The 13,969-nt window shown below is 33.4% G+C and overlaps 1 protein-coding gene across 1 annotated transcript; it reads right to left on the reverse strand.

Annotated features, from left to right (window-relative positions):
- Positions 1-231: 231 nt before the first annotated feature.
- Positions 232-4,729, reverse strand: LOC115954788. The gene is made up of 3 exons (XM_031072726.1): positions 4,417-4,729; positions 4,119-4,302; positions 232-682 (listed from the first exon to the last, which is right to left on the reverse strand). Exons 1-3 carry the CDS (start codon positions 4,727-4,729, stop codon positions 232-234), a joined length of 948 nt encoding a protein of 315 aa, XP_030928586.1.
- Between the last annotated feature and the right edge of the window lie 9,240 nt (positions 4,730-13,969).

Here is a 13,969-nt window from a genome sequence, read left to right on the forward strand (position 1 = left end):
CATCTTTTCAGGAGCCTCAGCTTTATCTCTCAAAAGCACAACCCAAGTATATCTAGTAAAATCATCCACAACAACTAGAGTATACTTCTTTCCACCTAAACTCTAAACTCTAGCAGGACCCATGAGATCAATGTGCAACAACTCAAGAGGTCTGGAAGTTTGAACTTCAGTTACAGACGGATGCTTGGACTTCACTTTTTTACCCATTTGACATGGTTCACATATGCACTTTTATATCTTCTTAAACTTAGGCAAACCAATAACTGCATCACACTTGGAAATTTTCTCTAATTGCTTGTGACTTGCATGTCTTAGCCGTTGATGCCATAAGTCTACTTGATTGATCTTTGCACTGAAACACTTGTTGCTTATACTAGGTGTTATACCACAACAGTTGCCAGCTGTCCTCACACCAATACACATACAGTCACCTCCTCCATCAAGTATCTCACATTCATACTTAGTGAAGAGAACATTTAGTCCATTGTCACAAATTTGGCTCATGTTGAGTAAGTTAGCCTTTAACCCATCAACATACCAGACATCTTCAAAAACTGGCAACCCTAGAATGACCACAACTCCAATGCCTCTGATCATAGATTTACTTCCATCTCCAAACGTGACTGTCCCAATCTTTCCTTCAAAGAGTGTCTTGAACAAAGCTTTATTTCCTATCATATGCCTGGAACAACCACTATCCAAATACCAAAGACAAGAATCACGTGCCTTTAAGGTGGTTAAAGCAGTATAACACACATAATTATCATAACATGTAATTATACCAAGATGCTCAAGGAAAGACTTAACAAAAGCAACAAAAGATACAAACCAAAAGTAGACAAGATGGATCATTAGCAATAAGAACTTCCAAGAATCCATGACAACAGGGGTCAAGGATCAACTCTTAGATCAAAGGATCTAAACAAAATAGAGCTAACCTGCTCTGATACCACTTGTACATTTTTAGACCCCTTAAAACACAACTAGATTAATCTAGTCAATTAGCCAAGTGATTACTTAGTCAAATTATTCAAATCTAGATTAACACAAATATATCATATCATTGTAAAGTGCGAAAAATAAATAACACAACAATATGATAACCCAAGAAAACCAATCTGGTAAAAAACCTGGGGAGGATTTAACCTAGTTATCCTCAAGGTAAAATAGATCTACTATAGAGAATTGAAGTTTACGCAATAGCAACTTAGACCACTAACATCCTATTGTTAATTTGAGTAGGAAACTTACTACCATGACCACGTGATAGCTCTGAGTCCACAGACTACATTTCTCTTGGATTCACAGCAAGCACAAGTACTCCCACTTGTGTATCTTTAAACTCTTTATGCAGCAACCAAACTGATCATCAAGCTCTTAACATAATCTTGATTCTTGATAACCCTAAGTATATAGGAAGGCAAACACCTTTAGATAAGAGATTCACATACACAACATAAACATCAACCACTAAACGTGGCTAGGGTTTTTCCTTTTATACTTAAGGCAAAACATAAAACCCGACATGTCAAACAGGCTTGGGCTGAGTTGGAAATTTCTGCTGAAAAACAATCTGCACAAGCTTCGATTGATCGAGTCTAATTCTCGATCGATCGAGCCAGACAGATTTACACAATAAATCCTGTAGTACACTTGATTCCAACTTTACACATAAACATACTTTGAGCAAGACTAAAATAAGACTAAACGTTTTGATCATGGTTTGCCAACATTACAAAATGAAGTTCTAATACATTTAAACCTAAAAGTCTTCGAACCCAACACTTTCCATATTGTTTTGTGTTGTTAAGACCTAAGATCTTTATAGCTTTAAAATCCCTTTCTGCATGTTTTAGGTTGGGAAATTGTGTAATGGTGACTGTAGATATGTCCCCACATAATGAATCATCAATCCCTGCAAATGATGCATTAGTTAAAGACATGGAGGTAATCTTTTAATTTGCCTATTCCTGAATTATCTTTATGGTAAAAATTAAATTGAGTGAGGCATCCATGCTAACCCATACAAAGTTTGATGTCCATCATCTCTTCCTCAATCGGATTATGTTCTAGGCCCCATACCAGCTCCCCCTCCAAAATTTTCAAATTCACAAATAATAATAAAAGTTTCCAACCAAATTTAAAATTATAAAATTTACAGGGCATTCAATAATCAAATAGAAAATAGCAAACTAAATCTAAGTTTCCATCCAATTATACAACTTCTTAATTGGATGCTTACATAATAATTTAGCCAAAATACTTTGTATTTCAAACAATTGGATGATTTCTTATGTAGTTCAGAAGATGGTTATAAAGAGAAATAGAAAATAGAAATGAACTTGCCTTTAAAAGTCTTGACAGTCAAACATGTAGCTATTATGATAAAAGGGCCTGGATTTTCAATAAAGAAGCTCTCCTCAACTTCATTTGCAACTGATCCCCAAAGTGTAAGCTTTATTTCATTTCCTCTATTCAAATTTTCCAATGTTACAGTGTAAGTTCATATAATATAAGTGCATGTATTAGCTTATCAAGAATAAAAAAATAAAAAGTGCATGTATTGAAAATAATTTCTTCTTTTTTTTAAAAAAAAAAAAGACATACTCTATAGTCATGACATTTATATTTCCCATCGAGACATTTGATCCTTTGATGCAAGGTTGCTCAATCCGTCCAACACCAATCACATTTGCAATGATATCTAGGCATTACAAAGATGTGGATGTAATTATTTTCATATATAACAATAATATAATGCATAATTATTAAAAAATTTAATATAACACATAATATATATAGAGATATCTGATAGTTGGACATGTTTATTAACGCGTTCATGTATTTTATTGTAGTCAACAAATTTGAATTTATGACGCAATATATCAACATCAGTGTCCTTTATTTCCTTAATGCTAGTTTTCAATGTAAACATGATCTTTAAGTCATTCTCTACTGGTCTATACAATGCATTGCCATCAACCACTTGAAAATAAGAGAGTTCATACAATTTTCCTTTTTGCAGAAAAGGCTTGAACTTTTTAGCAATATTATTTTGAATGATTGCATGTATTGATTTATTCTGCAAGTAAAGTTCATCAATTTTATATAGATAGAGTTCATAGTATATATAATGATTGAACAATATTAAAAGCTGTAGAAGAAAAACAAACCTACTCATCGATTAAAATCATATCTAAACTAATAATATCATTATTTTTTGAGTTGATTGCATTCCACATCCTTGATATTCTAATCTTGACTTTCCAATTTTCTTTGTGTTTGTCTATACAAAGCTGATTAAGGAGAGAACATTGCATCATCTTGGATCCCTACCTATATAGATTAATAAATTTGAAAGTTTATAAAAATTCTATCTTTCATTTAGATACTTCATAGAATAAAACAAAACAAAGCAGTATAACAAAGACACCAAAAAGTAATTAGCTTGTTAAAGATAGAAAATAGTAATTAGCTTGTATTCAATTATCTTTTAGACATGAGTTTAACAAAACAGTAAGCATATACGAAGTGGCTAAATCAATTTGGAGGAGATAAACAAAAAAATAAATAATATATAAAATTATGTTACCTTTATTAGTTGGTTTCTTAAGTCAAAGATTGGTAAAAACTTCTTTATACACAATATTTTTTGTTTCAAACTTTTTTTCAATCTCATTGTTAATGATGAGGAATTTTAGTCAATTTCTGCTTGTAACTCTAGAGATTGCAACGTATAATTGCCCATGACTAAAAACAGGTTTTGGCAAATACACTCCAACATGTTTCAATGATTGTCCCTGGCTTTTATTTATAGTCATTGCAAAGTACACTGAAATTGGAAATTGTCGTCTCTTTAAAATGAATGGTCATTTTGAATAACTTGGAGATAATGTTATTCTTGGAATGAACACACGTTTGCCTATATTAGTGCCAGTTATGATTTCTGCTTCTATCACCCACGTAGCAATCTTGTTATAATGAGTCTTGTTCCATTACAAAGACCTTCAATCTGATTCAGGTTTCTAAGCAACATTATAGGCAAACCTATTTTTAATGTCAATTTATGGTTTGGCAATCCTAGAAATCTCAACGTGTTCAAACTTTCAACAGTATACAGGAGATCTTGGTCAGGAACATTTGAAGAAGCCTTGCATATAGAATCTGAACTTAGATATTCATGAACTTCTCCATTTAAGGACGACACAATGTAGTCATTTAGTTCTTTTACAACTTCATTTGTAGGGGCAAGAATTGCCCTATCCTGTAGGTAACTTGGATTTGTGTATTTATTTTCCAAACCTGGATATGTGTTGTCAATAATATCTTGCATTAGATTCTCTGAAGGTTGGATAATCAAATCACTTGGAATTCAAATGTTTTAATCCCCATCTCCTTCTCCCAATTCAGCATTACCTATTTTAAGAATCCACTCACTAAAGTCCTTTATAGATGATGTTTCTATTCCACTCATATTGTTCTGTAGAAGCCTCATATTTGTTTGGAGTTTAAAGACATGACAATCATTCCATAGATATGACTTGCTAATTGAGGATTGGACTATATCTTCTCGTCTTCCCTTTCTCACAACTGGAAGTATTTGTCGAAAATCACCCCCTAGAACTACAACTTTACCACCAAAAGGTTTTTCAGCATTTTGAGGATCTTCAATTTGTAGTATATCTTGTAACATGCAGTCAATAGCTTCAAAACAATTCCTATGTACCATCGGTGCTTCATCCCAAAGTATAATACTTGTTTTTGAGAGAAGTTCTACTGCTTATGTTCTTTGCTTTATGTCACAGGTAGAGTCATCATTTACATTAGTTAGGATATGAAATCTTGAGTGAGTAGTCCTTCCACCAGGAAGCAACAATGTAGCAATTCCCGAAGACACAACAGCAAGAGCAATTTTGCCTTTTAATCTTATACCAAACAGGATGGTTCTATAAAGATACGTTTTACCCGTTCCACCATTTCTATAGACAAAAAAATTCCCCCTCTTTCAGTAGCAACAGCTTCCATTATAGTATTGTAGATTATTCTTTGTTCATTGTTTAGGCCAGAAATTAGGATCTCATGTTCTCTTTTCAAATTTGATACATCATACGACATTTCTTTTTGAATAAATCTATTCCCATTCTGAATAAGACCCATATCTAGCTGGGGCATTTGTGGATAATCTCTAAGTGATCTTCCATATTGTTGGAGGATTTGTTCAATTTCATATAATCCATAATTTCTCAATTGGTCATCTGATAAGATTAGTTCTTGGAATTGGAGGATATGCCTTTGCCTATTTAGTATATCTTCTGTAATTAGTTTCCAGTTGGATTCCCAAAGACTTAATGGATCAGCTACTTCATAAAACAATAGCATTGTAACAAATAGTTGACGCAATTGTTGCCCACTGGCCCAACTCGAAGGTTTAATTAGGGAATCATGCCATTCTTTGTCATCATCAAGAAGTCCAAGTGCATAACAGGCTTCCTTATAAGTTGGATAAGTAACATCGTTTATAGTCCTTAATTCTTTAAAGTTTCTTAGACCTTTGACAATGTTAAGCAACATTCTCAAATAAAACCTTTCACCACTTGAAGGATGTGCGTAATGCACTCTTCCAATACAATATTTAGATTTCCTTCTTTGCCATTGCTTGTCATTACTATGCCATACCCATTTTGTAGGAAATTTAGCATAAGTCAACTCTCAAGCATCTTCAAAAGCCTCATTTGTTTTCATCCATTCTGTAAACTTTGTTTCTTCAATACCAGGTATATTTAAAACATTATCCAAGCTTGTATTTTCCAGATAAATGATGGGATGTTTGTCTTCCAAATGAAAATTTAATCTTTTAATAGGTGGATATCAAAACTGAATTGGAAATTCAAATATTCTCCAACATGCTTCAGAAGCTGAAATATATCTACAATCCAAGTATGCTTTTGTCTCATCAACAACAATGTTGGTCTCTTGTCCATCACTCCCAATATTTGGCAATCCTCTTCTACAACAACTGTTGCTCTATCTGATCCCTTGTTTATATATTTAAACAAATATTTGATCGATCGAGATCTATTACACCAGTCTACATTTAAATGGGATTGGTACTTCACCAAAAGATCTACATTATAAGGTACAACATATCGGTTATCCAAAAGAATTCCATTCTTCTCTATTGTTTTTCCATCATTTCTCCTTCTATATACTGGAAAGCCTTCTTCATCAATTATTGTTTCTTCACAAAATCTTTTTGGAAATTTGTTTTGTACATTTACCATTTATCATGCACGGTGATTTTGGTTTTGTAGATCCATATGGCCCATGCATCATAATTGTTTTACAGCTTCATTAGCAACAGGATCCTCATCTGGATCTAGTATCTCAGCCATAATGATACCATCAATGTCTGTTGGACTTGGACACTTATCCTTTGGGTCCAAGAATAGAAGAATATGTGCATGTGGGAGTCCTCTTTTTTGGAATTCAATTGTATACACAATTGCAATCACTCTTCCAAAATGAGATTTATGCCTCAAATCATGTAATAGTTCATCCAATTTTATCTTAAAAACCCTTGCTACAATATTTGGCCGATCCTCATATTTCAGGCCTTCTATAAATTCCAAAGAATGATTGATTTCTGGCCATTTTGGATTGCAAATAAATATAAGAAATAAATCTGGGTAACCTGCCCATCTGCATATCGCCATTACATCTTGATAATTTTGAACCATGTACCTTGGACTTCCAGTAAATGAGGATGGTAGGACTATTCATTTGCCTACAGTAATGAGATCTGTATCATCACGAAGAACGGCATCTTTCAATCCATAGTACAACTCTGACCTTAATTTTTTTTTTATTGAATCTAACCCATTGTAGTCTTTCTTCTTTGATAGAAGTGTATGCATTTACTATAAATTGTTGAAAAAGCCTTCTACCAAGCAACAATGTCTTGCCCTCATGAAAGCATTGTTGAAGCCTAGAAGCATAGTATTCCCTCATTGTTATTGACTCCTTTTTTCTAGAATTACTCCCATTCAAATTCCTATAAGGTATACCAAGCATATACCCATCCTTACCATACGGAAAAAGTAATGGATATTGCAATGCCATAAAGCTTGGATGAGTCCCATTTATACGTTGCAATCCTAAACTTCGATTCTCAACAATAATATCTCTATCAGAACTTTCAATATTAAAATCTCCAACAATAAGAGTAGCTATCTCAGACGTTACAGGTAAGTCATATTGCCTTTCACCAAAATTGCGACTTCATATTAAATGAATTCTGACATTATGTATATCTGATTCATCAAATCTGTCCCTAACCATTCTAAAATATTTAACCAATTGGTTTCACTGGTCTAACATTTCCATCAACCCGGTAACAATATCTGGATCCACATAATTTCTATCATCTTCATGTATAACTGCATCAATTCTATTTTTAACTTCATTATTAGTTTCATAAATATAAAGTTGTGCATACTTAGGGTTTTGGCCATGGATAGGAAGAAGTGATCCAATTCTATGATGAGTTTGACCATTTATACGAAACACATATGGACCAGAACCATTATTCACTGATCTATCAACATTACCCCCCAAAGAAGTGAAAGCAAAGAGAGAGTTGTAGATTCTTATCCCTAGTTGAAAGTTTATTGATCTCTGATCACTATTAATATTAAGTAAGTTTCCAAGAAAGGGTGGAGGTTCTTTCAATAGAGGGAGTTCAACTCTTCCTTCAGAACAACACAAACTAAACTTCGGTTTTGTAGGCGTTTTTGACTTTATAGTTCTCTCTTCATACCAAAGTTGAGCTCCACAATGTTCACATACTATTGTTGGAGGTCCTAAATCCAAAGGTTCTATAAATTTTCCTATGACAACAAAAACAAAAATTCACTTTTTCTTCCTAATTTTAGAACTTTTTTGGGAGAACTAAAAAATGTAGTACTTACATTGTTTTCTGCTTTCATCATTAATGCTATATTGTCTACGTCGAATACTCCTTTGAAATGGCTCGTCATCTCTTGTTCTTGTTTGGCCTAGGTTACATACTAATTATTAGGTTACATACTAATTATGAGTTTTTTAAAGAAAAATATTTTTTTAATATCCCAATATCATACCCCTTCTATTTCTCTTTTTAGATAAAATTAATCTTCGTCTCAATCTTGCATAGAAAGCAGACTCCATGCTTGGGGAATAAACTAAAAGTAAAGTATTCACAAAATTTTAATTCATAAATATAACTATATAGCAAAAACATTTATTACAAATTAACAGTTAGATGTTATAGAAAGGGGAAAAATTGAAGAAAAATATAGCATTCACATACTAACTTCAGAATTTAAAAAAAAAAAAAAAAATGATTATTTGATAAAATACAAATTGTACATAGAAGTAATTAAAACAATGGAACAATTAAACCAAACATAAAACCAAGTTTGAGATAACCAAGAAACTTAAATATGCAATCATATTCCAATTTCAAATTCTTTCTACAAACATATGACCAATAAATATGCAATAAACAGTAAAAAATAAAGGAAAGACTAGTAAATACCTGACTTTCCTCATCTTGTAGTTCTATTACCAAATAAGCCATATATCAAAATGCTAAATCCCTACTTACAAAACAGTAAGAATCCAATTTTCAAGCAAGAAACATTAATAGAAGAGAAATAATGCAATGCGGAAAGTTTGAAATAGTGCAGTGTAGTGCAGATTTTAATGAAACAGTTCAGTGTAGTGCAAATTTTTCTTTTTTAATCTCCTTCATATCATCAAACAATTTAATTCTAAGTGCAGGCAGCTTACCCTCATAAAAAAAAATGAGAAATCTTCCTATATATGTTATTTTCTTCAAGAATTAAATAGATTAGCATAAAAATTTCAATGATTCTATCCAATGAAAAGACAATCACCTGCATCTAATGGTTTTCCAGTTTTTTTTTTTTTTAGGAAAAATCAAAAACTTCTAATGGTTTTCTAGTATTGTGCCATTTTAGAATCAACAATGAAAATAGGACCTACATTTAAAAAAAAAAATTGGTATTGTAGATTAGGATAATTAATTGTTACTTTAGTCCAAAGGCATGGGTAAATATTTTATTATAGATGATTAAGATCAGAATTTTGTAAGTGAAAGAACTAACAATCTTCCATCGAATCAGATTCCTTTTCCAGCAATTTTTTTAGAAAGGATTTTCTATAGATCATGCAAGTAACATTAAGTTTACCACAAAAGGGGGAAAATTTTAGCACTCCCCAATTTCTCATGCTAACAAAATGGAACCTTGGTAAATTCAAAAAGCTAATAAGTTCCTTCTCTTTTATTAGGGTATTGATGGATCAAGTAACAATTACAACTTTCTTTAACTGTTCTTTGTAACCTATTGGTGCCTCTGCCCATTTATTTACTTTTTGATTGGTAATTAGTACAAAAAAAAAATTGAAACACTTAATAAGGCAGGGATTTTCGAGGGTTAAGGCTATATCCATTGTTTAGCAAAAATAACTTTTTCCATTGAAATGGAAACTGAACACTACAATATACTATGATATTAAAACTCCAAGCATAAAAGCATATTTAAAACAGCAACCATATATTTGCTGTAATTATTAAACATACACAGGGGAAATATAAATTATTTAAATATTTATAAGGTACAATTGTACTAAGCATAGATATAAATTATTTTATAAACCTACTCCATATCTGTAAAGAAAAGAAAAAAAAAAAACATATAATTAAGTATGAACAATGTAATGAATAACTAACCTCAACGTACTCCACACCAATTTCGCTAAGATTATCAGGAATGTTGTGTGATGAAAGCAAGCTAATAACTCCACCTCGCTCAGTTTCCACTAAACAAATTCAAACCTATAGCTTAGTTTCCACACAAAAAAATTCAAATTGATTATCACCATTTTAATATCTATTTAAAATATTGAAGATGTAACTCACTTCAAAAAATATTGTACAAATCCTCAATAAGATAATTACATTCACTTCGATGGACAGTATATCAAACAAAAGCAATTTTGATTGCCACATATTTTGATATGGCACATACTTTTCAGTTACAATAATATATAGTCCACACTACCACATCTGTCATCCACGGACTCATAAAATCTAATGACTTGAAACTAGAGTTGAGAACATGATTGATCACAGTTGATTTCTTTAGCTTTTAATAATTATGCATAAAATAGCATTGTTTAGGAACACAGCCTTCTTTTTACAAATTGAAGTATTTTTTCTGCTAAAACTGATATAACTAAACTAAAATTCAAAAAAAGCTAAGAAATCCAAACTATTCTAACTCTAAACTTGAAACAGTCAAAACATAAACCTATGAGCTGTATTTTTTTTTTGCACAAACTGATATAACTACACTAATATTTGAGTTTCATGTACATAGATTATCACAGAGGGAAACATTACAATTTAAATTGAGAGAACACTAAAATAGTTAGAAATTAGATGTACATAGATTATCATAGAGGCAAACGAATACCATACCTTTAACCCTGATTCAAATGGAGAAAAAGAATGAAGAGAAAGGCAATAGCAATAAACCTAGAAATTGAATAGCTGTGAAAAAAAAAAAAAAAAAAAAGACTAATAAGAATCAACTATTTATAAGATAATAGTTATAGAGTCCTAATATTTATAGAGTTTGGATTCCAAAAAAAAAATTAAATATATTATAGAGTTCTAATTAAATTTGTTTATTAGATACCTTTGGGTCGGTTTCGACAGGTTGGGTTTGGTGTATTTCCGACTGACAAAGTTGATGGGCTATGGGCTGGATGAGACCTAATGCAAATGGGGTGTCGTTTCTAGGTTGTAGAGGTTGCATGTGAATGGTCTGAGGAAGGAGTCCAATCTCGGTTTTGAGGAAGAAGATGGGTGGTCTGAGGAAGGAGCTCGACCTCTATTCAATGTGTGTGGGTTTATGGGTATGGTGGGTTATCTGTGGCCATGGACTTGATGAAACCCACGACAAATGGGGGGCCGTTTCTAGGTTGTAGAGGTTGGATATGGGTGGTTTGTGGCAAATCGGTTGTCTGAGGAAGGAGATCGAGGCTTCGATTTGTGGGTATGGTGGGTATAGTGGGTCTGTAGATGCGATGTGATGCTTGATTTACTGTTGGTTGCAAGTTTATGGGTCTGATCAAGGAGGAGCTGTAGAGGACTGAGGAAGAACATGGGGATGACAGACCATCGTGTTGGTAGAGGACTGAGGAAAAAGATGGGGATGGCTGACCATGTGAAAGGGAAAGGCAGAGCTTATTGTTTTGTTGGTTTTATATTTTTTTTAGTGTTAGGTTTATGACTTTTTTTTTTTTTTTAAATATTATGCTGAAGTGGAAAATTGTGGGAGTTTCAGAGGCTTCGGTTTTATATATCTATAGATATATATAGATTATAGCCACATTGATGTATGTCGCATACATGAGAAAACTAATGTCACTAGCTGACATGGATTAAGGCAATCACACTGTGACAATCATGCACACAATGTAGTTTGAATATGCATCTACAGTAGTCGCCTTGAATGCATATCCACACTCCAAGGTCAAAGGCACCCAATATCATGAGGGGGTACCCTTCTAATTATGTGAGTCCATTATACAAAGTGCATAACCATCTACGCGCACGCACACACACACACTATATATTGCCAACGCTCTAAGGGTATGGCCCAAGTAAGGTACAAGAAAAGATAAAGAATCAAACATTTCCATACTCAAGGAACGAGGCCCAAGCAAGGTACAGAAAAGATAAATCAGATATTGCCTACATCCAAAGGGTATGGCCTAAGTAGGGTCGTAAACAAGCTAAGCTTTGTCTAGTAGTACATGCTCAAGTTTGGCTCATCAGGAAGAGTCAAAAGCTCAAGCTTGGCTTGAATTCGTGACAAGCCTAAAAATAATTTTTGAGCTTAAGCTCATGAGAAATATAAAAGATTGACCTTGGCTTGGCTTGGCTTGATTGATTAGTCAAGCCAAGCTCAAGCTTAATATCAAGCTCAAACTCAAGCTTAGGTCAAGTTTTTGAGCTTGAGATCTAAAAAAAATTACATTATCAAATGTTTAAATCTCTAAAATTATGAAGTGTTAGTGACATACTTTATGTAATTGGTTAATCCTTTGATAAAATGCACTTTACTTGTAATTGGGTAAATCTGGGATGGGTTTAAGACTTCAAGAAACATGTTGTTCAAGTCAAGTGTTAAAGCCATGAAGATCTGACCAAGAAACAAGTGAAGAAGAGATGTTCATTAAAGCTCGATAACAATCTCGACAAAAAGACTTCTATCGAGATTTAAAGTCAAAGCTCGACACAGGCTATTTCTGTCGAGACTTACAAAATCAGAAATTCCAGATTTGATTTTTAGCCCATGCTTGTATATTTTTATAGGGTTTCTTTTCTCACAATCCTAGACATATATAAGACTTATTTTAAAGGCCGTTATATATGGAGAACACATGCAGAAAGTGACCTAGTTCATTATTCTCTTTGAAGAACCTACTGCGTCTTTACGCCTAGGGTTTTGTGACCAATGAGCTTCCTGATCTTCATTGTTGATAAACTGAAGAACTTTGCAGCCAAAAACCTTTTTAAGTTGCTGGAGTTAGTCACGTATTAGGATCTGTGCACATTGGTTAGTCACTTACTGGGATTTGTGCATCAAGGGAAAGATTTCCGTTACAATACAAGTCCAATTGGATATTGGGGTAAGAGTTCAACTGTAAGTTGGTATTTTGGGATAAGCCAAAGGGTTAGGGAAGATTCCTTATACTTGTAACCGCTTGTGATTGATAATAGTAGATTCTTGGGAGTGGTGACCTTAAAATCACCCAGTAGGGTTTTGCCTCAGTGGTTTTCCCCATTCGTAAACAAATCAACTGTGTCAAATTTAATTTCCATTGCATTTAGTTTAGTTAGTGATTTGTTTGTGCTACCACATCATTGCATGAAATTTGATCTAATTAATTAACTTGGGTAATTAATTAATTAATTGCAAGGGGTCAATTCATTTTTAACCTAACAAGTGGTATCAGAGCAGGCACACTCTGATTAGGTTTTAATCTTTGTTGTGTGATCCATTGACCCCTGTTTGTCATGAATAGAGGACAGTCTCTTATTATACCTCCTTTATTTGATGGCACTAACTATGCATACTGGAAAATATGCATGAGAGCTTTCTTGGAGTCTTTAGATGAGAAGGTCTGGCAAGCTGTGGAAATTGGCTGGGTGAAGCCAAAGGAAGCACCGGCTAAATGGGATGAGGCCAAGATCAAAGTGGCAAACTTCAACAACATAACATTGAATGCCCTATTCAATGCGGTGACCAATGAGGAGCTCAAGAAAATATCCTTAATTGAAACTACAAAGGAAGCATGGACCATCCTCCAGACAACCTATGAAGGGACTAAGGCTGTCAAGGATTCAAAGCTCTAAAGGCTTACGACTAGCTTTAAGGAGATAAAGATGGAGAAGGATGAGATGTTCGATAAGTTCTTTGCCAAGCTGAAGGATATAGTGAACTCAATATTCAATCTTGATGATCATATTCCCTAGCCTAAGATTGTGAGAAAGGTGTTCAGATCTCTCCCTGAGAGATTTCATGCCAAGATAATAGCGATTGAAGAATTAAAGGATATTGACACCATTCCTTTGACGGAGTTGATTGGCAACTTGCAAACCTATGAATTGGGTTTGACTAGACTTGGGAAAGGAACCAAAAGTAAGAATATGGCTCTGAAGGCCAAAAGTAATGAGATTGATGAGTCTTCAGATGATGAAGATTCCAAGATGAAGTCCTACATCACTAGGCAATTCAAGAAGTTCATGAAGAATCCAATGTGAAAGGTTTTGACAAGGACCATAAGCAATCCAGTTCTTTTCAATTCAAAAGTCAAGGCAGAGGAAAGAAGG

This window comes from Quercus lobata, chromosome 1, assembly GCF_001633185.2.
Source record: "Quercus lobata isolate SW786 chromosome 1, ValleyOak3.0 Primary Assembly, whole genome shotgun sequence".
Taxonomy (NCBI): Eukaryota; Viridiplantae; Streptophyta; class Magnoliopsida; order Fagales; family Fagaceae; genus Quercus; species Quercus lobata.